General features: G+C 59.6%; 1 protein-coding gene across 6 annotated transcripts in view; it reads left to right on the top strand.

Annotated features, from left to right (window-relative positions):
* Positions 1–21,172: 21,172 nt before the first annotated feature.
* The window catches only part of SLC38A10 (solute carrier family 38 member 10), a 39,889-nt gene continuing 35,354 nt past the window's right edge, over positions 21,173–25,707 (top strand). For 3 of the 6 annotated variants that reach the window (XM_077854571.1, XM_077854572.1, XM_077854570.1), the window contains exons 1-2: positions 21,174–21,582; positions 25,419–25,536. In XM_077854571.1, coding sequence (XP_077710697.1) covers positions 21,484–21,582; positions 25,419–25,536 — 217 coding nt within the window. In that variant the 5' untranslated portion in view covers positions 21,174–21,483. Of the gene's footprint in view, positions 21,583–25,418; positions 25,537–25,707 lie in introns of all 6 variants that reach the window. The other 3 variants (XM_077854575.1, XM_077854574.1, XM_077854576.1) reach the window with 2 other exon arrangements.

Raw genomic sequence — 25,707 nt, 5'->3', positions numbered from 1 at the left:
CCTGGGATAACCCCCCCAAACCACAGTGAAGCTCGCCCGTGCCCATGGGGGTGGAGGGGACACAGGAGGCCTGGCACCGTGGGGGCCCGGCGCACATCCAGGACTTGGAAGGGCTCTCGAACGGGCCTGTGGGGCTGGGAAGGGCCGCCGCACATGGGACCTTTGCGCTCCCTCCCTTCCAGATGTGCGGGGTCACCCGCTTTCCCCCACAGATCAACCCAGAGCCCAAGGCACCCCGGCATCCTCCCCGCCACCCCCGGGGTCTAACCCACATCCCTCCTCCTGCCCCCAGCCTGCTTCTTCCCGGAGGCTCTGCTCTGCTGAGAAGGTGCCATCTACCCACCCTCGGGGCAGCAGCTACATGTCTCCCCTCAGGAGCACCCCTTCATCAGCACCCGCCCCCACCAGCACCCCTCCCCCTACCAACACCCCTAGCACCCCTCCCCCACTAGCACCCCAGCACCCCTCCACCCCCTGGCCTGGGGCTGTTTGGGAGGGAGGGCTGGGGGGACACGGGGGGGTTTGTGTCTGAGTGGCATAGGGAGCAGGGAGGCATGAGGTGGCCCTGATGCCCAGTGCAACCCCCACACGGTAACGCCCTCCTGCACCCACAGCCCCCGGGGGGGGGCCCCTCTGCCCCCAGCACTGCCTCACCGGGGAGCCGCGGACCTGGTTCTTCGGCTAAAGCGTAAAATCAGAGACCCTGGTCCCCGCGGCTGAAGCCCCCAGCTCCGGGGGGCCTCACCCCCACCTGTACGGAGGCCACACTGCAGGCTGCCTTCCGGGGAGCTGGGATGGAACTGAGATGTGGTGAGGAGGCGGTGCCCGGGAGGCGGGGGGAGCCTCCTGGGGGAGCCCCCGCAGGAGCTGGAGTGAGAGGGACACATGAGAACAAAGGGCAGGGGGGCCCGAGAGCCCGAGGGGGCCAGCAGGGGGTGGGACCCCGGGACGCGCCCTCAGGGGAGGTCCCAGCAGGGGCACTGGGTGCTCCAGTGGCTGGGGGCCTGGGAAGGTCAGTGCCACCCCCCGTCACAACGGGTCTGGGCCCTTTGGAAGCATCGACTATCCGATTACTTCCTTGGCTGCCCTGGTTTCACCTCCACACACCTCCCTCGTCTGCCCGGTGGCGCCAGCATGACAGCGGGGCCCTCCCTGGGGTGGGCACACGGGGGGCCCAGAGCAGGACCCGGGTTCCTGGAGCTGCGGGTGCCTGTCTGCCCGCCGGGTCCCAGGGGCACGCCACGGCCTGGTGGCCTTCCCAAGCACACGTCGGCTCTGGGCTGGGGGCTGGGGGCCTCTATGCACGGCTGCCGTGGGCGCCCCCGAGCGTGAGCCTTTAGGGGACACTTCTGACACACGTGTTTGGCGGGCTGCAGCCCAGGGGCCCGCTGCTGACCCCTGTCAGCGCACCTGCATCGGGCTTTCTTCCGTCCCCTTCTCACCCCTACGCCCTGGGGTAGCTCCCAGGGCCCATAGGGCCTGCTCCCGGGGGCGCGCAGGGAAACCCCAGCAAGCCTGCTCGTCTCCTGGGGCTGCCGGCGCGAAGACCACAGGTCCGTGGCTTTAAACAACGGACACTGATTCTCTCCCAGCTCTGGAGGCCGGAGCCTGAGAGCTGGGTGCCCGCAGGGCTGGTCCCCTCTGCCGCTCAGAGGGGGAGCCCTGCCTCGCCTGTGTCCCAGTTCCTGGGTCTCTGGGCCGCTCCTGGCACCCCTTGGCTTGTGGCTGCTTCCCTCCAGTCCCCCCACCCCCGCCGCATTTTCACATGGCCTTCACCCCCTCCGTGCATGACGTGTATCCTGTCCTCCTCTTACGAGGACACCTGTCATGGGTTTAGGGCTCCCCTATTCCAGCACGACCTCTTCTCGGGATCCTTACCTGAGTCACATCTCCAAAGGCCCTTCCTCGACACTGGGTGGACACACCATTCAACCCACCGTGGCGAGTGACCCTGGAGACCCTGTCGTCATGGTATCAGGGAGACAGTGGGTGGCAGCTGGCCTGAGCCTGAGGGAAGACTCAGCAAAGCAGATGTGACAAGAGGAGGGAATGAGGGAGTGAGCCCTGGGGTGCTGGCTAGGAGTGGGGGGCCCTGGCAGGGCAGGGGGAGCAGGTCGTGGAACAGAGGCTAGGGCCCTGAGGGGGCATGGCCCGTGCTGACCGTGGCTGCACCTGTGTGCCAGGAAGGAGAGGCGACAGGTGTGGGGCTCCCTGAGCACGTGGCCTTGGCTCACAGGTCAGGCCCACTGGTCTGGACCGCTCCCTGAGCCCGCTGAGCGCCTCGGGGCCCTCCGGGCATCCAGCTCCCTCCCTGTGGCCCCAGGCACCCACAGACGGGCTCACTGTGTGGGCGCCTGCGGCTTCCAGTGGTAACTTCCAGCCTCCTCCAGCTGGGGACCCAGGGACAGCTGTGGTCAGAGGGGGTGACAGTTGGGAACGGGCGAGCTGTGCAGATGGCAGGACAGGACCCTTGGCGTGGGTGTCGGTGTCCACGGTCGGGGGTGGGCAGTGGTTGGGAGCCGGGGTAGGGGCCCCAGCATGTTGCAAACACCTGTGAGTAAAAGGGGCTCAGCCTGAGGGGCCAATTTCTGGGAACTGAAGCCGTCGCTTCACAACCTGGGTCTAAAGGGAAACCGATAAAACCCGAAACCACCAACAGAAAGAGAAATTTATTACACAAAATGTTTGAAATGTCTGCATGATAAAAGCATCATTATTAATAAATGTCAAAAGGCAACAGACTAATCAGGCAAACGCAGCTCAGAACCACAGGGAGACCCCCCCTGCCACTCCCGGGGAGCTGGGACCCAGCCCAGCTGTGGGGAGGCAGCCTGAGGCACTGGGAAAGCTTGGGTGCCCCGCCGCTCCCCCCTGCGGGCTCACCCTTGAACGAGCCGCCTCCTGCTGGGATGTTCCTTAATAGACAACCCCCCCCCAAAACAGCCCCATGGGCCGACCAAAGGGACACACCCTGAATGTGGTCCACCCAGGTCACGGTCCCTAGGCGGCAGTTGGAGGATACACACCACAAACAATGGATATGTCTCAAAATCGTTGTGCTGGATGTGGGAGCTGCTTGTTCTACATGATTCCATTTCTTTTTAAAATATCGTATTTATCGGGCAGCCCGGGTGGCTCAGTGCTGCCTTCAGCACTCAGTGCTGGCTTAGTGCTGCCTTTAGCCCTGGGCGTGATCCTGGAGTCCCAGCTCGGGCTCCCTGCATGGAGCCTCCCTCTGCCTGTGTCTCTGCCTCTCTCTCTCTCTCTCTCTGTGTGTGTGTGTGTCTCATGAATAAATAAAATCTTTTTTAAAAATCTTGTATTTATTTATTTGAGAGAGGCAGCAAGCGAGCGCACAACAGGGTGGGGGAGGGACAGAGGGAGAGGGAGAAGCAGACTCCTGGCTGAGCAAGGAGCCCAACAAGGGACTCGATTCCAGGACCCTGAGATCATGAGCTGAGCCCAAGGCAGACACTTAACCTGCTGAGCCACCTGGACGCGCTTCCATGATTCCATTTATATGAAATTCTACAAAAGGCAAAACCATGCTGTAGTGTCAGGAAGGGGATTGGTGGCCATGGGACTGCCATCGGGTGTGGGACTGATTGTAAAATGTCCTGAAAGAGCTGCCCTGGGGGGCCCGAAATGTTCCACCTTGATCATGGCGCCCATTACATGGCTGTAGACATTTATCCAAACTCACTGAACTATATACCACTTAAGATGGGTGCATTTTATTGTCTCTAAGGTATATATTAATAATGATTAAATCTTTTTTTTTTTTTTATTCATGATAGTCACACACACAGAGAGAGAGAGGGGCAGAGACACAGGCAGAGGGAGAAGCAGGCTCCATGCACTGGGAGCCCGATGTGGGATTCGATCCTGGGTCTCCGGGATCGTGCCCTGGGCCAAAGGCAGGCGCTAAACTGCTGCGCCACCCAGGGATCCCAAATAATTATTAAAATACATAAAATAAAGTAAAATAGAATAAATCCACCAGGACACGAGTTGTCACCTATCAGACGACAGAGGTCAAAATGATTGGTGAGACCCAGCTGCGCCAAGGACATGGGGCGCGAAGCTCGGGCCTGCGGTGGTGATGCTGGCACACTCTTGCTGGGCAATTTGGCAATAGCAATCGAGATTTGAGACATGCTTGCCTTTTCACCTAGAATTTTCTCTTCTAGGAATTGTATCTTCCAGATAGGCTTGCACAAGGGAGCAAAGATGTGAACAGAGGCGTCCTCTGCCGCAACATTTGGTACATGGAGAAACTAGAAGCGTCCAGCCGTGTAGGAGCGGGCGGGGCGCTCAGAAGCTGAACATCTGTCCCAGTTTCCCGGGACCGTCCCGGATTAGCCCTGAAAGTCCCCAGGCCTGGGAAACCCCCAGCGGATAAGATTAAATAAAATGACCAAGTTGCAGGTGGCATGGAGCCATTCACAGACGTTTCCTCTGGAGACCCGGGGTGCTGGGGAGACGCTACTTCCCCTTTGCACCTCCTCGTGCCACTGGTTTCATTTATTTTGTGCGTATACGGATTTTATAATTAAAAAAAATATTTTCTTTAGGAAATGTGACCTCGGTCTGCAGTCAAAAGCGGTGGGTGGGGCCTCTGAATTACAGCCCCCCCCAGGCAGGTGGGGGCGGGGGAGGGGCCCAGGACCCCTTCAGCAGAAGGACGGGGTCTGGGACAGGGAGGGTTGTCTCAAGGTCACAGCCTGGGGCCCGCAGGGGAGGCTGTGGACCTCTGGGCCGTCTCCAGCCCTCCGCTGCCTTTGGCTGGTGTGGACCCCTCTGGAGGCGCCCCCCACCCGGATCCGCCCCCCGGAAATTGGCTCGGCTGTGGCTGCCTTTGAACCCAGGGCCTCCAGCGGCCGCCCCCCCAGCCTCAGCCAAAACAACGCAGCCCAGGATTGTCACGCAGATCGGCTGGGGGGGCCCCTGAGCCGGGCTAATTCCTGTGTCTTAATGAGTAGGAAGAGGAGCTTTTTATTCATCACTGGGGCTTTAAAGATTGCAGTAAAGTGGCCCACTTTATAAAGAAAAAATCAATAGAGAAAACAGGAGTATGTAAATGGACAGAGTGACAAAAAGCAGGCCAATTACCCCCAAAACGAGACTCAGTTATGGCTCCATTAACTCAATTATATTTTCAAAAAGATTTCTTGCGAGGCCCCCACCCCAGCCCACCCCCACACGCCTGTAATTTTTACATCAACTTCAAGCCATTAAGTTGCATTAAATTATTTTGTGGGAGAGAGAGGTGTGTCTGGGGAGGGGGAGCTGCGGGCCTGTCCGGCTCTGCTGGGGGGCTGGGGGCACCCAGGGGTGGGGGCACCCAGCTCTCAGCAACCCCTTCCCCCTGCCCCCTGACTGGGCCCTGGGACATGGTGAGGAGGACGCCGCAGGCTCCCCACCACGTGGCCGCACCAGGTCCTGCTGGCGTCCAGGCCCGAGGCCCCCCACGCCCTGCCCCTGCGCTGGCATCCTCAGACCACCCCCCTCTGCAACCCACCCCTACCCCCACCCCAGGACTGGTCCTGAGCCTGCAAGTTCATGGTGGGTACCTAACCTTCCTGGCTTTGTGAGCCTTCTCTTTGTCTCGTTCCAGTTGGAAAACTTTGTTTTTTCGAGAAATAGGAAAATTCAGTATTTTTAAAAATCACCACCCAAACTGGAGACTGAACAGGGATATATCCGACTCTCTTTGCCGTCTCCCTGAAAGTGAGGACCCTAAAGGACACTGGGCAGGTGGTTGTCCCCATGTGGATGGCCCTTCTGTTTGCCCAGGGGTCGGGGGTGGGGGAGGCCTAGCAGCCCCCCCCCCCCGCCCACCCCCCCCACCCCCCACCACCCTCCCTGCCCCGCGCTGCCCAGAGCCAGCCCACCTCCGCCCCCTTCCTCCACCGGGAGGCCCAAGGCACTGGCTGTAACCTGCTTTTCTGCCAGCTGCCCCCAGGGAGCCCAGGCCTGCCCTACATAAGCCTGTGTCTGGGCCAACCGGGATGGCGCTTAATATCAAGGATTCCAGGAGGCTGGAGGAGGAGGAGGAGCGCTGGGTCACAGTGGGGCGGAGGAGCCGTCAGCCGCAGTGTCACTAGGCAAGATGTCCAGGGACACGGGACCAGGCCTGGGGCCAGAGAATATGAAACCAGCGGAGAGGAAGGCTGAGCAGGGGGTGGGCGACGCCAAGGCACGCGCCAGGGCCCCTCTAGGGCTGGCACAGCCAAGGCTTAGGTCACAACACAGACAATCACCGAAGAATCAACCCCCGCCTTCCATTTGGGGCACGAGACCCAGGCAGCAAGGGGCCCGCTCAGGTCAGGCTCCGGGGACAGGTCTCCAGATGTTGCCAGCACCTGCCAGGGGCTGTGGGGGCGGCGGCAGGGAGGGAGGAGGGATAAGGTGAAGACAGAGGCCTCTGTGACCTGGAGGAGGTGGCCGCAGGGGCAGCTACTGGGTGACGGCAGCGTGAGGGCACTTGTGTGACCTGAGGCTCCTCATAACCCCTGCCGCCCACACGCACTCCAACCTCATTGAGCTGATGCAGCTGCAAGACAGGCCAACCACTCCCTGCTGCCCACAGCGGCCCGCTCAAGAACCCGGGGCAGGGATCCACAGCCGGGGGAAGGGACAGGCACATGGACGTGTGTGTGCACAAGTGAGTGTGTGCGGAAGAGCAGCACCTACGCCCACTCCTGCCATCTGCGTCCATGCCCTGGGGAGCCTGAGGCTGGGCAGTGTGTGCGCCTGGACCCAGAAGTGGATCCCACAGGAGAATCAGTGCTCCAAGCTGGGGCCACGGCGTGGCGTGGGAGTCCCCAGGAAGGGGGGAGGCGGGGGGCCGGGGGGTGGTGGTACCAGGGAGTGGAGGCAGCTGGGGCACCAGGGCTGGCAGGCTGGCCATTGTCGGGGCCCAGAGGCATCAGCCAGGGGGTGCGGGGGTGACAGGCTGGTGGGGTACAGGAGACCTTACAAAGCGGGCTGGGGAGCGCCCCACCCCCACTGTAGCCCTGCCCCCGACCAGCGCTCCCCAGCATGTGCCCTTTTATCCCCTCATCCAGCCCAGCCACCCCCCCCTCCCCTGTCGGGTCAGGGACCCCCTCTCAGCCCCCAAGCCCTGAGGATGCCTTCCCTAGCTGCCCTCCTTCCCCCCCGGGGCCAAGCATCCCTGGCTGTGGGCGACCCCGCCTCCCTTGGGCCTGGACCCTGGTGTCTCCTTGCTCTGTCTTCCTTATCAGTCGTCTGTCTGCTGACTGCCAGGCCACAGGCCTCCAGCCAGACGTGCCCTTGCCAGCAAGTGGCCTGAAAGGGCCATTGTCCCGACGGGCTCGGCAAAGGCGTGGAGACCCGTCTGCTGTCAGCCAGCCACGAGGTCAGACCCAAGGACCGAGGACCGGGGCCGGGCCAGTCTCAGGAGACTCCCCAGGGCCAGCGGTGCCGGGACAGCCGGGGGCCCCCGGGGGCAGTGCCCGAGCGAGGCCTGGACTCCGCGGCCACCTTCTCTGCGCGTGGTCCTCCTCCCGCGTGGCAAGTCCAGGGCCCCGGAGCCTCTGGTCCAGCTGAGCAGCGGGAGGGGCTTCCCGCGGCAGCCCAACGTCGGTCAGTCCCCGTGTCCTCCTCCTCGTGTCTCTGTCTCCGGGCATGTCTCCACCTCTGCACCCCGTCCCGTCCTGCCCCCAGTGGCTCGGCCCCCACAGCAGTCAGGCCGCTGGGCCATCAGAGGACAAGGGGTGTCCAGGGGCACCACGCCGCAGTGGGCACCGGGTCACCTGCCGAGGGCCCCGCAGCTGGGCGCTGCCCCTAGGGGGAGGGTGCCTGCGCGGGTCTTCTCCCCGGGTCTGCTCAGGGGGAGGCCCCTCCCGTAACTTCCCCGGCTTTTCCCCCCACAGCATGAGCTGGGGGTCCTTGGGCCGAGCTCTGTGGACACAGCCCCGCAGCCAGAGGACGCGGGCTGGGGCGCGAGGCGGGGTGAGCACAGGAGCTTGGGGAGCAGATGCTGCGGTGGGTGTGGAGGCCCAGCCCTCAGGAGGCCAGCACCCCCTCCCGCCCCCGGGGACCTGAGGGGCAGCGAGGTCGCAGGGCCCCCCAGGGCTGGTCCCGTCTCCGTCCAGGGCTGTGTGTGCGGTGGGGGGGGGGCAGGTGCGGGGGTCACCCCAGTGGGAGTGGAGCCCGGCTAGGGGGCCACGGGCAGCCCCGGGCTCCCATCAGGCCCACGTGCTCTTCCCACCGCAGAGCCCCCCAAGCTGATGAGGGCGACCTTGAGGGCTCTGGCTGTCCCACACCAACGTCCAGGCATCAAGGTCACTGCCAGCCTGAGCTGCAGGAAGGGAGAGGGGTGGCTGGGAGGTCGGGACGAGGAGGGGGAGGGAAATAAAAAGAGATTAGATTTTGTAAAAGGTGCTCTCGCTGTCTGCTGACACCGTCTCTGGTCTCCATCCGTTTTATAGCCTGACGGCTCGGGCAGCTGGGCCTCCTCCGTCAGGGCGCGGGGGGCGGGGTAGCCGAGGAGCCCCCGGGGCGGCCTGCTGGACGTGCCACCCCTCCCCGCGGACGGCAGGACAAGGGCGCCCAGCGCAGGCAGGACCCCGAGGAGGGAGGAGAGCCCGGCCCCCCGCGGGCGGCCACTATCGCTGCCCATCTATCCCCCCTGACAGGTCAATTTTCTCCCATGTTTTACAGAACCTTTCAGAGCAGGAAATGTGATCCTGCGGCTGATTTATGTCCTTACCTGGTCTTTGTTCACAAGCTGCCCTCTGCAGGGCTGCGCCGGGTGTCCAGCCCGGCTGGAGGACATCTCCCCGAAGGGATTCCCACCCTCTCTTCCTTCCGGGGGCCGCGTGACTGCGGAGCTCACCTGGGAGACGGGGGATTGGGCCGCCACTGCGTTCTGTGAGGGGCTGTCTAGGGGGTGGTTTGAATTCCCCGTCCGCTGGGCTGGCCTGGGGACATCCTCCTCACCACCTGCACTCATGAGTAGCGTCTTGGGGCCCCATCTGGGTGGGGAGGGGTTGTCCCTTGGCAGTGTCTCCCCGTTTGGAAGGGACAGTGACGGGGATCATTGTGTTTTTTCTTTCCACAGTAAATCCACTTTTGTTTCTCAGACTGTGTTCTTTGATGTCGTAGCTGAGCTCCCAGGGCACACCTGGGCACAAGGGTCGCCTCCCAGCAGGTCCCCCCTGGAGGAGAGAGTTGTCCCTTCAGCAGCTGCCTCCAGAAATAACGAGAAATCTTTTGTGTACAACTGATGAGCTTGCAATCTTCCATAAAGTGGCGCAGAACGTATTTAGGAAACTTCCAGTGGACGTTCCAAGGGAAGACCACTCAGTGTGATGCGGCCCCTGCCCAGCCCCTGGCAGGCAGATTCTCCCTGGCTCTGTCACCAGGTGAAGGTCCAGATGGAGTCTCCCCGGTGTGGTTGACCAGGTGACCTGTCCAGGCTGTGCCTCCTAAGAGGTCGGTAATGCTCTTCCTGCTTCTCATCTGCCCGGGGTCTCTGCTCCCAAGTCCACGCTTTAGTCGCCTGTTTCAGCTGTGAGCGATCCCACTATCCTTCCCATCTGACTGATAGTGAGAACAGCCCTGGTTGCTGTCACCTAAAGCTGACTGAAGACATTTGGCTGACACAGGACCCACCAAGATAAAACTGACAGGGTTGGGACTTGAGATTCCACTTGGAGGAACCTGTAGTCCAGGTTATACCCACCCACCCATCTGTCCATTCATCCACCTACCCGTGCATCCATCTGTCCATTTATTCCCTCATCCATCCTTACCTATCTATTCCTACCTCTGCCACTCACCTTCCTGAACAGGCCACTAACGATATTCCAGGCCTGGTACTAGGCACCGAGACCACCATGGTACACAAGTCCTTCCATTAGTCTTGATCTAGGGGAAGAGACAGCAACACGTAAGTCCAGGGGGCTCTGGGTACATAGAACCCCTTCCCGGGGGAAGGAGCGGGCCAGAGAGGCTTCCAGGGGGAGACTGGAGCTTCCAGATGGGTAGGGAAGGCAGGCCTGCGGGGCAGAAGCCGGGAAAGTCTTGGTTTCTTCAAGGTGCACGGCCCGAGGAGGCCAGAGAACAGAGCTGGGGGCCAGGAGGAGGGCTCAGAGCTGCGGGTCTGACGTGATGGGGCTCACTCTACCGATGGGAGAGGCATGAGCAGTCCTGTTTTGGTGGCTGTGGCTGTTGCACTAGGAGTGGGGCTCTGAAGGGACAGGGCACACCAACCAGCTAGGACACCCCAACACCCAACTCCAAGAGACTTCCTGAGGTCCAGCAAGAGCCCTTCCTCCGTCCCCTGGCTTTCCTTCTCCCCGCCACCCTCCCAACCCTCCAGCCACGACTGGCATTTCAGCAAAAGTCTCCCGACAAACACTGGTTTCACAGACGAGCGGCCGGGAGTGTGGCACGGGCCCCAAGCCCAGAAGGGCCCTGTGCTTTATTGTTGTCTTGAAATTCTGAATAAGAAAGAAAGAAGAAAAGAAAGAAGGAAGGAAAGAAAGAAAGAAAGAAAGAAAGAAAGAAGGAAGGAAGGAAGGAAGGAAGGAAGGAAGGAAGGAAGGAAGGAAGGAAGAAAAAATTAATTCTGAAAAAATTAATTCTGAATAAATTCCTCTTTTAGCCTGGGTTTGGTGCATGGGACCCTGGAGCGCAGCGAGAGCAGAGGAGACAGGTGCGTGGCCCGTGCCATGCGCCTCGTGGGCAGGGTCCAAGAAGCCCCGGGAGCCGATCTGGGGGCCGTGATGCGAGAGCCCAGGGTGAGCACAGGGTGTCACGTATGGGGAGCAGGGGGGCCCTGCAGCCTCCGGGGCTAAAGAAGCCGGGGAGGGGGGCGCGGGGGGATCAGGTGACCCCAGGGCGTCTGCCTGGCCTTGGGGTGCACTCCGGCATGTGCTGATGGTTTACAGTTTTCTTCACTGAGAATGACCTTAAGGAGCCAATAAAAGCCCCACGAGGAGGGGAGGACTGCGGAGGAGGGAAAACTCTGTGCTGCATCTCCTTCCTTCCCCGACATCGTCCCCGCCTTCGGCGCTGGGCCCCACAGGGCAGGCGGTGGGTCCTGCAGATGACAGGGGGACGTGCTCTTACCCACGGCTGGGGGGCCGCTTGAGAGAGGCCCGGGCTGGCACCTCTCAGGAGTCACCTGTGGGGGTGACTCCCTCCCACCGGCTCGAGTGACCTCCGTCCCTTGTCTGCTAAGAAACTGAGGTGACCTTGTGGCTCAGCCTCCAGGGAGGAACTCCCCAAACAAAGCGTCCCTTTCAAGACCCCCGCCCAGGGCTGGGGCTCCCCGGGAAGGGTGACTGCTTTCCCCAGAAGAGTTGGGGCTTCTAGCCTGCGTGGGCCTCCTCTCTGTGCCCCCAGAACGCTGAGCGTGGACTGGCGGTCGTCTGCGTGGACAGGAGGGGGCAGAGGACTGGCACCGCCGTGATAAACGGCTGTGCGTTAGCCACTGTGCACTCTGAACCCCTGCCTGCTGGTCCGGGCCGGTGAGCACCCCACTGCCTGCCCTGCATCAGGGGAGGAGGAGGGGTCCTCCCTTCTCCAGACACACCAGGGGGTGGGGACGACTAGAGGAGCATGGCCAGGAACCCCGGGTCTGGGGGACCAGTGGGCCCTGGGTGACTAAGCTTGCTCAGTGCCCCCAGCCTGAAATCTCAAACCCACCTGTGTTTTTTTTTTTTTTAATTTTTATTTATTTATGATAGGCACACAGTGAGAGAGAGAGGCAGAGACACAGGCAGAGGGAGAAGCAGGCTCCATGCACCGGGAGCCCGATGTGGGACTCGATCCCGGGTCTCCAGGATCGCGCCCTGGGCCAAAGGCAGGCGCCAAACCGCTGCGCCACCCAGGGATCCTCAAACCCACCTGTGTTACATGAAAACGTCGTCTGTGTTTGTCCGGGCACCCAAACGACAATGACAGTGACACCAGCTGGCAGGGATGTGTCCCCAACACACCTGCTGCTTCACCTCTGACCCCTGACAAGGCAGGTGCTGCGACTGCCTCCTCCATTCCCAGGGCACAGGGGCCTGTGAGCCACCAAGAGCCCAGCAAGAGGAGGCCTGTTTCTCTGGTGCAGATAGTCGTGGCCCCACCGTGGCTACTTCCAGAGTGAGGGATGGGCGCCGCCAGGGGTGGGGTCCTGCGGTGCTCCAGCTTCTGTGAGACTTCATTCCTGCCACTGTCATGGGAGGGGTGAGTTAGCAGTACATTTCAGGAGAGGAAACTGAGGCAGGGGTGAAGACCCTGGTCCAGGCTGAGGGCAGCAGGGTGGGGAGAGGATGTGGGCTTCGTCTGGAGCCTGCGTGTGGTATGCGGGGAGAAGAGGGCTGAGGCCGCCTCCCCCCACGCTAGGCAGGGGAGGGGTGGGGGTCCTGCAGCAGGTCAAGGCAGAGACCACTCCCCACCATGGGAGGGGCCTGAGGATCCCCACAGTCCTCAGGAACTCAGGGGTCAGTCAGACCCCTGCCCCAGCCCTCCGTGGGGCCCCCAGTGGGACAGTCTGTCCTACCCCTCCCACCTGTGCTCCTTGTCTTCATCACCCCCAGGGTGTCACAGGCTCTAATTACCGGGGCTCCATCAGCCCAGGGCCCCCCCGCACAGCTGGGGAGGCTCTCAGGCTCGTCCCTTGCCTGGGCATGTCGCATTCCTGCATACCTCCCTGTGGCCCAGTGTCCTGCTCTAGTGCAGGGCAGCCTTGGGGGGGCTGCAGCTGCGGGTTGGGGGAGCCTGGATACAGCCTAACTGAGCCCCAGGGCTCCCAGCTGTGTCTCCCTCCCCTCCCCACCGCAGCCCATCTTCCAACCTGGCAGAGAGAGGAGGGTAATTCATCACTCAGGGCCCACGGGCCGCCTGGGGAAGCACTAGTGTCCTGAGGGCCAGGGGAGGACTTCCCCAGAAGGACAATGTCCCAGAGAGGCAGGACCATCTGCTTGGCTGGGGTCTCCCCCAATCTGCTGCGGGTCGTGGCCTCCCCTGGAGCCTGGGCAGGGCCCTGGGGCCTTGTGGGATGTGGACAAGCCCTCCCTGAGGCACACCTCTCAGGGGTGGGGAGGATCAGTTCTGGGGAGGCGTCCCTGCATCTGGGGCCCACCCAGGTAGACCAGTGTAGAAATGGGCATCTCCCCCTGGGGGTGCTGGAGAGGAGGGCCGGCAGGGACCCCCAGGACCTCCCGCCACACCTGCCCTGGGGGTGCTGCTGCAGTGGAAATGGCTGTTTCCCACTCTCTCTCAGAGACTTTGGGGTGTTTCACCACGTGGCAAGCCTGAGAAGCCTGGGGAGGGCCCAGCAGCGTGAGAGTGGCTGCAGGGGGCCAGCAAGGGTGGGGGGGCCTGGGAGGGCTCAGCGGAGGATGGTGGGGCGCTGGCTGTGCCGGCCCCTGAGTGAGAAGGGGCTGAGCGGCCCGCAGCCTGTGAGGAAGCCAGAGGAGCGGCTCCTCAGTGAGGAGAAGACTGTAGCGATCTGGGAGGCAGATGGTGGTAGCCTGGATCCCGGTGGGACAAGCCGAGTGTTGAGAGGTGGTCGGAAGTGAGGCTCTGAACACGGGCTCAGCAAGACTTCTCGACAGACCAGATGGGGGCTGTACTGAAAGGGAGAAGCTGAAGACGCCCCCGTGGCAGCTGGAGCTCCAGCCATCACATCCGCATTCCAGGCAGCAGGAGTGAGGAAGGAGGGGAAGGTGAAAAGGACACTGAGAAGCCTTGCGGAGGCCGGGGACAGTCATGTCTTAGCTGGCTGCCTGCTGTCAGCCCTGATGGCAAAGTGCAGCTAACAGGGGAGAGAAGAGCGTGGATGCAGGTCGGGGGGCCACTTGGGGGAGCACAGGGAGCATGCAGCCCAGGCAGCCGGCTGCTGGATACCCCTCCCCTCTGGAGAGGACCAGCAGTGACGTCACTCAGAGCAGAGCACGGCACCCGCCGGGGTCCCCATGCCTCCGGCCGAGCTCCAGCTCTCCCTACAGGGCCTGCGGTCCTCCACCCCGGAACCCCAGGGCCTGACACAGTTCCAACTCCAGGAGCAGCATCGTTTCCACTCTTGGGGCTCAAAAAGGAATGAGAATTTGTTTTCTTGGGCGGGGGGACTTTCATTTCCGTCGTCCAGCGGCTGGGAGGGGAGGGTCCTGCGTCTCCCAGGCACTTTTGCAGAGAAGCACGGCGGGGAGCGGGGCAGGTGGGAACCCAGCCTCCCTGCTCTGTCCTGACCAGGCCTGTCGCTCTGTGCTCCCTCGTCTCCCCACGCGAAGACCACGGAGACACCATGGAGTGATGGCCTCAGACCCCCAAGCCATCTAGGGGGTGGCCTCCTCACGCCTGCCCATCCTAGGGCTGAGCTCCGGTCCTGCAGCGTCCCCCCCTCACCCCATAGACCTCCCGCTGGAGCAGGTGCCGGAAGCGAGCAGCACAGGCTGGAAAGCTCTGAGAACACGGGAGGCTGCCAATGTCGAGGTGGACGCCCCAGCACCCTCTCGTTCCAGAATTTGCTCCAGGAGAAGAGAGCCTGCAAGGCTCTGGGCCTCTGAGCTGGGGTGCGTTTGCATGAGGGGAGCCCGGCAGGGACTCCATGGGACCCGCACCCACTGGGCGGCTGATGCTACAGAGAAGGGCAGAGGGCACGAGAGCCTGAGAAAGCTGGGCTCCTGCCAACGGGGTCTCCGAGGGTGGCACAGAGCCCGGGCTTCAGGCCAGAGTGGCCACCTGGCGGGGCAGGCAGGAAGCGACAGAGGTCAGAGCCGACGGGGAGCAACACGGGTCCCTGGTGGGCTCCTCACCTTCCCACCTTCTGCGCCCGCAGTCACCTGCTGGAATCAGGGCAAGTTTCCCCTCGGCACGTGCTTTCGGCAGGCGGCCCCCCGGGTGCTCCAGGGTGACTGCTTCCACTCAGGTGCTGGGTGTACGGCTGGCCTGGGCGGCCAGGGCGGTCAGGGTGGCCAGGAGAGACGGCGGGGGCGGGGGCGGCAGGGCCTGGAACCCGGGGGTGTCCCGAGCGGGCTGCATGCCCCCGTCCTGGGGCCCAGAGCCGAGTTCTGTGAGCCGGGGCGTCCAGGCACAGGGCTCTCCCGTCTGCCAGGTGCGGACACAGAGCCGGAGCTCAAGGTGTTGGGAGTTCTGTTCCTGCCGAGCTCTCTCCTGGCGCTGACGTTGCTGGCACCCCTGGCTCGAGGGTGAATGGCTCCAATCCCCCGCCCGCCTTCCCGGGGGTGCTCTCACTGGGTGCACATCGCTCTCCGCCCTTTTAGCTCACCAGTTACTGCATTCGGGCTGCCCTCCGCACCTTAAGCAATTACATCTGCAAGGATCCTATATCCTTCTCAAAGCTCCTCAAGGGCCCGCCTGCCCTGGGCAGCTGGGGCGTGGCCCTGGGCAGCCGGGGCGTGGCCCTAGTCGTGCCTGGCGGGGGCGAGGGGGGGTCCCAGAGGTGACCTGCGGAGGGGATGCTCAACGACTCCTATTCCTTCTGCTGGGCCTGCTGTCAGTTTTACGGCTGCGGGGTTGTATAAAGAGCAGGAGGTGGGGACGGAGCCATAGGCCTGGGCTTCCCCCAACCCTCCACCAGACACCTCCCAGGGTTTGGGGCAGCCTCAAGCTCTGCAAGGGGGAGAACCAACCCGAGAGGGATGCAGGCTACAGTTTCTAGAGGGTGCACCCACGGGCTGCAGTGAACAGTTAACCCGCACCTGCCCGGCCCCACACAAGGTTCCCCAACACCCACATAGCCCGCACCCCCCTCCCCGGGTCCCTGACACTCATTTCCTGGCCTCCCGTCATGCCTGCCCTTTATCACAGAGATAAAGCCGCTCTGTGGGAGAGAAGGGACCAGTCCTTGTTGGGTACGTTGCGTGCCCCCTCACGGGGAAGCCCGGAGTGGGGTCATTGGCTCCACCGTCCACTCACTAATGCAGGACTCATCCTGCCCACTGGCCCACGTTCTCCTGCCACGGGCTCTCCTAGGGCCCTCGCTGAAGTGGCCACAGCTTCCACACAGACTGAACCCAGGCTGGACCCCTGCGTTTCTTCGGTGAGGATGGAGGTTGGGGGAGCAGCAAGGGGAGACACACCCCTGGCAAAGCAGCACCCCACCCCCTCCTGCTGGGGAGGAACAGGACCCTCACTGCAGACAAGTGCCAGTGTCCTCTTTGAACACGGAGGCTGGCAGCACCCAGAGTCAGGACCCACACCCAGCTTCCTTCCCCAGATGGTGGTGGGGTGCCCCAGAGCAGCCTCACAGAGGGTCACAAGCGTGCCTGGGGTCACACAGCCTTACAGGTGTCTCCCATGTGGTCCATCGGCTGTGGTGGTCAAGCTCAGGTGCCAGTTGGAAGTGTGGACAGGGGTGCGGAGTAAAAAATGGCCACGGTGCTTCCTCTCCCTGCCCCTTCCTTTCCCTGACTTACACTCCAGTCCTAAAAACTTCAGGGGTGGGGGTGGGCAGGATGAGGTGAGTGTCTGTGCCAGCAGGGATTGGGAGGTGGAGAGGCCACCCAGAGCTGATGTGGATAGAGACACGGTCCAGGTAGGGAGAGAGGCGGCCAGGGGTGGGGACGTGAGCCCAAATGAGGTAGGAAGGCATCAACCAGGGTGTTACTGGTGCAGAAGGGGGGCTTCTGGGCCCTGGACCTCCAGAAATATTCAGAGGTCCTGCTGTCGCTTGTGGCCTTCACATATACAGACAGGCTTAGGCTGTGCTCTGGATGGGAGTGTGTGGTACATACACACCGACCTCCTGGCGCAGCCCACCGAGGTGCCCTGCAGCCGTGAGCACACCCGGGGCTCGGGCCTTGGCTTCTATCACCATTCTCCACCAGAAGGAACTAGGGTTCCCTGGAGGAACAACTGATGGCAGGAAAAGCACAAGATAGTGATAGTAATGGATCGTAGCCCACTGAATGCAGCAGGAAACTGCGAATCTGCACTGACACCAATTGATAAATCGGAAGTTGATAGGGATCGGGATATTTGGTTTCACATCACCAGCCTCCAAACCACTCTGTACTTATAAGGGACAAAGGGATGTCTTCACGATGGAGAAGCTTGTCTAATCAAGCTGTCCACGGGAATGTTACCCATAATTGGACAAAGCAAAATCTTGCAGCATCTGATAGGATTCAAAGAAAACATGGCATCACCTTTACGGTATTCCTGCCAAAGGAACATAACTTAAAATCTCAAAATGGGGGTGGGATAATGCCCTCTCCAGAGATGTGCACCTGTGAATCCCTGGAACCTGTGAATATATTTCCTTATATGGCCAAAGGGACTTTGTAGGTGTGACTAAGGTTACAGACCTTGAGATGGAAAGACTATCCTGGGTCATCTGATGATCTCAATCTAATCATATTTCCTTAAAATTGGAAAACTTCCTGGCTGGATCAGAGACATGCACTGCGAGAGGGAGCTGACGCCTTCCTCCCTGGCTCTGAAACTGGAGGGAGGGGGCCATGAGGTGGCCTCTAGGAACTGGGGGGCGGCTGTCAGTTTGCAGTTGGCAAGAAAATGGGGGTCTTGGTCCTGTCTTCCCGAAGAAGCGCATTCTGGCTACTGAAGGAGCAGGAAGTGGATTCTCCCCTCGAGCTTCCAGAAAGGAGGCAGCCTGCCTACACCCTGACTGCAGGCGCGGAGAACCATACTGGACTTCGGTCCTACAGAACAGTAAGATAAGGGACTTGTGTTGGGGAAGCCGACAGTTCAGTGATTTGTGACAGCAGCCATGAGAAACCAATACAGCGAGGAGATAGCGGACAAACCCAAACTGAGGGACACGGGGTTAGTTATCAAACACATAGAAGGAATTCCTGAAAATTCATAAGGACAGAGATAAACAGTTATTTAGAAAAATGGGTATTGCACTGTGCTTACTCCTGAGCAGAAGGAAAAGGAGTGTGTGTTATAGGAGAAATGCATCTGAAGAACTCACAAAGATGACAGATGTGAAATAAACAAAAATTCTTAAGGCAAAAAAAAAAAAAAAAAGAAAAATGGGTAAACACGAATGGGCATTCCACGAAAGAAGTATGACTGGACGATAGAATTTGAGTAGGTGATTGGCCTCATTTGTAACTAAGGGGAACAAAGTAAAAGCAAAATGAGATTTCATTTTATTCACCAGATTGGCCACATTGATGGTACCAAAGGAAGGGGATAATTTATTTTATTTTTATTTTTATTTAAAGATTTTATTTATTTATTCATGAGCTACAGAGAGAGAGGCAGAGACACAGGCAGAGGGAGAAGCAGGTGCCCTGAAAGGAGCCCGATGCGGGGACTTGATGCCCTGAGCCAAAGGCAAATGCCCAACCACTGAGCAACCCAGCGGGAGACCACAGCGTACAGCGCTCAGGCCAAATTGAGCTAGCCAGTGCTTTTGTAAATAAAGTTTTATTGGAACACAGACACTCGTCTGTTTATGTACCGTCTAGGGCTGCTTTCGAAGAGCTGCAACAGCAGAACCGAGTAGGTGTGACTGAGGCCATATGGCTGCACAGCAGAAAATACTTGCTCTCTGACTCTTAAAAAAAAAGTTTATTTATTTGAGACAGAGAGCACAGGCACGGGGAGCGGCAGAGGGAGAGGGAGAGAGGGAGAGGCAGATGCCCCACTGAGCAGGGAGCCTGGCACAGGACTCGACCCCAGGACCCCCGGATCATGACCTGAGCCGAAGGCAGGCGCTTCACCCACTGAGCCGCCCAGGCATCCCCCGCTCTCCGATTCTTTACAGAAAAAAAATTTCCAGCCTGTGATGTAAACGAGCAACCCTCGTAAGTCCTGCGAAGAGCGGTAGCTGGTAGCAGAGAGGCTGCGGCTGCTCTCGAACCCACGGCTCCCCGGGAGGTTTCCGCTCCGGCAAACTGATCCAGGGGGGAGCCGAGGCCACAGCCGCCACCGCGTCGCCACGCAGGGGCCAGGTCGCGGGGAGCGCTCTGGTGCCGTGGGCAGGAGCGAACACTCCGTGTTGCGGGCGGTGTGAAGAGCAGAGCTCCAGAGTGCAGGGGGAACAGGAGTCCGACGAGCAGTACGATGGTGAATCTTGCCAACAGTTGAGCGGAAAAGGATGTTGCAAAACAATACGTATGTATGAAGCCATCGGTGTAAAAATAAAACGTGCGAAGATGCTCTGCCCAGTACACTGCTGGGTTAGGGGGGCGGGGACCTGGCTTTCACGCAGCAGAGTCCACGGCAGCAGTGGCCTAAGCGGGGCTGTCCGTGTCCCCGTCACGGAGCAGCATGGCGAGGCAGCGAGGGCTGGGACGCGGCTCTGCTCCGTGACGTGGCCCAGGGATCCAGGTTCCTTCCAGCACTGTCCGGGTGGCCCCAGATGGCTTCCCCCGTGACCCCAATGTTGCCATGGGACGAAGCTCCTCTAGCTGCAAGGGAGTCTGGGAAGTGCGTTCTTTATTCTTGGCGGCCCTACGTGCCTGCAAACCTCGGGAAACAGAGTAAATGGATTCCAAGGGACAAACAGCAGTGTTCCCCGTAATTGCCTGGGGGACGCATCCATGTGCCGTAAACCTTTAAAGAATAGCGGAGTGATGGTACCCGACGGTGATGACACCAGGACAGCTGTGAGGAGGACAGGAGGGTGGACGTGTGGGGGCACCAAAGGGTGTTCTCTAAGTTTCTGTTAACATCCTGCCTCAGAGCTGCGCGGTGCAGTCATGAGAGTCATTACTTGCTGTTAAAACATACCTTCCTGGGCAGCCCGGGTGGCCCAGAGGTTTAGTGCCGCCTTCAGACCGGGGCGTGATCCTGGGGACCCGGGATCGAGTCCCACATGGGTCTCCCTGCATGGAGCCGGCTTCTCCCTCTGCCTGTGTCTGCCTTTCTCTCTGTGTCTCCCATGAATAAATAAATAAAATCTTAAAAAAAAAATGAAAACAAAAACATACCTTCCCGCCCCAGAGCCTGTCATAGAAATTTAAGAGGTTGCAGAATGAATGTATGGTTTACACAAAGGTGAACGATGGCATGGACTATTTTGGCTTTGAATTAAGTACTTTCTTTTTTTCAAGATTTTATTTATTTGAGAGACAGAACAGTGGGGAGCGGCAGCAGGAGAAAGAGAGAGAGTCTCAAAAAGACCCCTGCTGGGGGGATCCCTGGGTGGCTCAGCGGTTTAGCGCCTAGAGACCCAGGGTCGAGTCCCGTCGGGCTCCCTGCGTGGAGCCTACTTCTCCCTCTGCCTGTGTCTCTGCCCCTCTCTCTCTGTGTCTTTCATGAATAAATAAATAAAAATCTTAAAAAAAAAAAAAAACTCCTGCTGGGTGCAGAGCCCGATGTGGGGCTCGTTCTGGGGCCCCGAGGTCACCATCCGAGCCCAGCACCTAGAGCTGCCCCTTAGCCGAGGGCACCCCCCTCCCCACTCCAGGGTGCAGGACGCTTCCCCTGGGACCCCTCTTCTTCCCCTCCAGCGTGGGTGCAGCAGAGCCTTGTCTAGGGCTGCCCTGGGGAGCTGAGGAGTCAGCTTGTCCTAGGACATAAGGTCCCCCACGCCCCACAAACGCGGCGGCCCCTGTCCCCTGTCCCGCAGCCTCAGGTTCTTCCTGCACCCTTCTAGGGCCCACCTGCCTGTCCGGAGGAGGCCCTTCCTTCCAGCTCCCCTGTCCCCGCATCCGTTCCGCGGACACCGGGGGGCTGAGCATCTGCCAGGTGCCAGGAATTCACACAGGTGGCAGGGCCTCCCGTTCCCACTGCTCCCTGGCAGCCGCCTCCTTCTTGAAGCCCCCTGCATTTCTCCAGTCCTGCGCGCCTGTCACGTCGCCCAGTCCGCGTGCACTCCTGAAGGGCGCCGGCCCAGGGAGCAGACCCTCACGCGCTCTCCACGAGCTGTGTGCCCTCCGCGGAGCCGCCAGCCCTTCTGTGCCTGCACGTGTCCCCCCGCGAGACGTGGGTGCCGCCTCCGCGGACCGGGCTGGGTGTGCACCTGCAACGGTGACGCCGGGTCCCCACGGCCCGGCAGGCCCCGCCCCCGCCGCAGGCCCCGCCCACAGCCCCGCCCCCGCCACAGGCCACGCCCCCTGGAGTCCGCGTCCTCCGAGCCCCGCCCCTTCGGGCCACGCCGCATCCTTCCCCTCGCCAGCCCCGCAAGACTCCCGCCTGCCCTCCCAGGCGCGCCTCTCATTGGTGCGCGCCCGCGGAGCCCCGCCCCGTGACGGCACTTCCGGGAGGAGGAGCCTGCGGAAGGCGGAAGTGTGCGCGGAGAGGCGGCCCTGAAGACCAGGTGAGGTGTCCCTACCTGATCCCAGGCTGCTCTTCCGCGTCTGGGCGCGGGGACCCGGGGGCGCCCAGCGACGGCGAATGGGGGACGACGCCATGAGGCAGCCGCAGGGCCTGGCGGGGGCTGGAGGTTGACCGTCCCTGCTGCCTTCCTCGGGGGCCGCCGCCTCCAGGCAGTCGCCCGTCCCTCCCAGCGTGTCGCGTCCAGCCGTGGCCCCAGCTCCTCGGCCCGGGCTCCTGGACCCTCGGCCCCGCGCAATGACCGCGGCCGCCGCCTCCAACTGGGGGCTCATCACGAACATAGTGAACAGCATCGTGGGGGTCAGCGTGCTCACCATGCCCTTCTGCTTCAAACAGGTGAGTGCGGCGCGCGGGGCTGCGGCGGCACCTGTCGGGCCGGCCCCGGGGTCGCGGGTGGACGGTGGCCGCAGGGCTCCGTGGGGTTTCCCTTTATTACTGTTCCTTTTTTGTTTCTTTTCTTTTTAACGATTTTAAGTAATCTCTAGGCCCAACGTGGGGCTGGAACTCTGGGGTCTCCCGCACCCCCGACGGAGCCCGCCAGGCGCCCCCTCTTTGCTCCTTTTATTATTTTTAAGATTTTATGTATTTATTCCTGAGAGACAGAGAGAGAGAGGCCGAGACCCAGGCAGTGGGAGAAGCAGGCTCCCTGCGGCGGGACCCCGCTGTGGGACTCGATCCCGTGACCCTGGGGGTCACGCCCTAGGCCCAAGGCAGGTGCTCCACTGTTGAGCCTCCCAGGGGCCCCGCTACTGCTTTTTAAACCTCTGAGCAGACCCGCACCTGCTCCGGAGCCCACAGGTCCAGCCCTGCGCGCCCCGGGACTCGGTGGGGGGTGTTGGTTCCAGGGTGATGGGATTGTGGGTTTCACCAACGTTTACACGTTGCTGTGGCTGAAAAAAAAAATCTGAAATGTATTTCGAAAACAAGTGTCGTGCCAGCGTTACAGACCGCATGGAAAAAAGCCACGGGTTTTGCACCGTGGACCCATGTAGCTTCTGTTTAATCCGCAAGTAAATGGGTATTTGGGGCTTTACAAAAGGGAGGCTGGTGACGTCATCCAGCGGGGAAGCTTCTTTCCTAAAATTGAAGTCCTCGGCCTCACCTTGACTGGGGTGGGTGCGGTTGCTGGTCCCCCTGGGCGCTGGAGGGGGCTGGCAGCATGTGGGGGAGGAGGAGTGCGGCACCTGGGAAGGGCAGGTGGCTGCAGGGCACAAGGACCAGCCTTAGGCAATGAAACCAAATAAGGAGAAAAATTGAAATAAAATGCATACTTTGGAACTGAAAGTGGGCACCCATAGTTTAATTTTAGATTAACAAACATTTTGCCTTTTTGAACAAAAAGCATCTTTAGCATCTTTTGGACAAAAATAGCACAAACTTTTTTTTTTTTTTTTTTAATTAAAATCTGGTGATCACCGATCCCCTACTTCGAGCCGACCAGCCTGAATTGCTTCAGAGTTCCCATGTGAGTTATTGATGACTGCGCTGGCAAAGGTGTGGGCAGGAGGACAGGGCTGCTCTAGAGCCCCGGGGGCGGCCGCTGTGACCTAGCACCGTGGATCCCATCGTGCACGGCCACTTGTGGGCATTTCTGGAAGGGACCACGTGTCCCAGGGTGCACTGCCACTTGCTAGTATGGAGCTACCTCCTGAGGCACGTGTGGCTGTGCATCTGCAGGCCCAAGGCCTCCATCCTCCACCGGGGTCTGACTGTGCTTTGCATGCACTTGGAGCCTGCCGCGTGGTGGGCACAAGGCCCCTGTCAGGGCATTTAAACGCGGGCCAGACCAGCGCGCCTGGGAGGAGCGCACACTTAGTGGTGGAGCCCCATGTTCAGGCAGAGAACCACAGGCGCTTCCCCCTGTCCTGAGGGCCTAGCAGAGCGGGGACCCCTCTCTCGGGTGGACTCAGCATCTTCTCCCGGGAAGCCCTTGGCCGGAGCACAGCGGAAGGCCAGTGGGCAGCTTGGGGATGCGTGTGTTAGCCTTGGACAGCCATGTCATTTATTTATTTACTTATTTAAAAATTTTTTTTTTTTTAATTTTTATTTATTTATGATAGTCACAGAGAGAGAAAGGCAGAGACACAGGCAGAGGGAGAAGCAGGCTCCATGCACCGGGAGCTCGACGTGGGATTCGATCCCGGGTCTCCAGGATCGCGCCCTGGGCCAAAGGCAGGCGCTAAACCACTGCGCCACCCAGGGATCCCTACTTATTTTAAAATTTATTTGAGAGTAAGAGAGTGAGCACAAGCAGCAGGGAGGGGCAGAGGGGGAGGGAGAAGGAGAAGCAGACCCCCTGCTCAATAGGGAGCCCCACGTGGGACTCGATTCCAGGACCCCGAGATCATGAGCTGAGCCAAAGACAGACGCTTCGCCCACTGAACCACTCAGGTGCCCTCAGCCATGTTATTTAAAAAATTTTCGTTTTGGGGTTTTTTGTTTGTATATTTGTTTGGTCTTAGTAACTTGGATACTTTTCATAAAAATTAGCATTTCACTGAAGTATAACACACATATAGAGAGTGCCCTCTTGGGTGTATTCTTGGTGAGTTTTCCAAAAGTGAACAAAATCTTGAACTAGCTGCCAGATTAAGGAACAGAGCATGGCTAGCCCCCCTCGTCCCTACTGCCGGGCCCACCAGCCCACCTGTGGCACCCTAGGTCAGTAGTACCTGTGTTGTAACTTTGTTCTGTGCCTCCTCCTGGCTCCCTGTAGCCCTGTGTGGCCGTGCTGCCGTCTAGGCCTTTGCTCAGCCTTCAGGGTATTTCTGACCTGGAGTTCTGCAAACACCTGTGTACAGGCTTTGACGCCATGTGTGTAATTCTCTGGGGTGTTGGTCTTGGAGCAGAGTAGCTGGATCGTAGGGTATGTGTGTGTGTTCACCTCTGGGTGAGACTGTAGGACGTTCGTTTCTTAAGTTTCTATTTATTTTTTCTCTGCGAATATGTTTGATACCGTAGATTACACAGAAGAGGGAGCAGGGCAGCCCCGGTGGCCCAGCAGTTTGGTGCCGCCTTTGGCCCGGGGTGTGATCCTGGAGACCTGGGATCGAGTCCCACATCGGGCTCCCTGCATGGGGCCTGCTTCTCTCCCTCTGCCTGTGTCTCTGCCTCTCTCTCTGTCTGTCATGAATAAATAAATCAAATCTTTTAAAGAATAAAAATAAAATAAAAAGAAGAGGGAGCAAGAAGGAAAAGACATCTAAGGGAGACACCCAGAAATTCTTACAAAAGTCCCAGGCTGGCTGCAGCCCTCAGGAACCGAGTCACCATTGATGTTAGACACTAATATAAAATTTTACAAAAGTTTGCTTTTTGCAGCACTCAGCAGGTACTTGTCCAAAAGGAGGGTTCTCTCTACAGGCTCCTGACTGTGATGGGGACCCAGGTACCTCACCTGGCGCAGGGGACCTGGAAGCCAGAGAGGAAAGACAGATAGATAGAAACACACAGTCAAGGGCGTTCTCTGCTGGTCCTGCCTTCGGTTTTTTCCTTGCTCTCACCCCAATCTCAAAACCTGGTCCCAAGACCCCATGCTTATTTTTAAAAATGCTCTAGCCCTTTAGACTTTCCCCGAGGCTTCCTAGTTCCTGCCCTGAAGCTGTTTCTTCAGCTTTAAATCACGGATGAACCCGCTATATATAAACACGGGCAGATAAGTTTCTGCATGAACACGTGTTCGTTTCTTCCGGATAAATAGCGAGGAGTGCAATCACTAGGTCAGATGGCGTCTATTTAACTCATAAGAAAGGTGTAAATGTCATTTTTAATCTCTCCCTGCCAAAATGTGTTCACCACTCCTCGCTGTTGATCCAAGTGGCTAGAAGGTGCTATATCGGGGCGTGTGCAGGGAGCTGGGGAGGCTGGTTGTTGGCAGTGCCTCACTGTTCGCTGAGACTCGGTGGGGCCGTGGAGGAAGTGGTTCCCTGGCACTCTTTCAGGGTCACAAAGCATGTGGCCACCACATGCAGAGAATTGGTCCCTTTCAGTGCTAGGAATTGTCACCCGTAGGCAGGGAAGTGAAGCAGAGCCGGGGCCTGGCATCTGCAAGAGTCTGGGGTGGGGGCAGCAGGGGCGGTGGGGGGGCAGCGGAGAGGGCTCTCAGGAGCCATGTGTGTGAGGCAGCAATACCAGGTCATGTCATTTTTTCTCTTTACCTTCCCACTCTCCAGTGTGGCATCGTCCTGGGGGCCCTGCTCTTGGTTTTCTGCTCTTGGATGACACACCAGTCCTGCATGTTCCTGGTGAAATCCGCCAGCCTGAGCAAACGGAGGACCTACGCAGGCCTGGGTGAGGATAGCGGCGCTCGGCTGGGCAGTCCTAAGCCCTTTCTTTTTTTTTTATTTATTTATTTATTTATTTATTTATTTATTTATTTATTTATTTATTTATTTATTTTTATTATTTTTTAAATTTTTATTTATTTATGATAGTCACACACAGAGAGAGAGAGAGAGAGAG

Source organism: Canis aureus, chromosome 16, assembly GCF_053574225.1.
Source record: "Canis aureus isolate CA01 chromosome 16, VMU_Caureus_v.1.0, whole genome shotgun sequence".
In the NCBI taxonomy this organism is placed as follows: Eukaryota; Metazoa; Chordata; class Mammalia; order Carnivora; family Canidae; genus Canis; species Canis aureus.
This window is presented reverse-complemented; position numbering and strand designations above follow the sequence as displayed.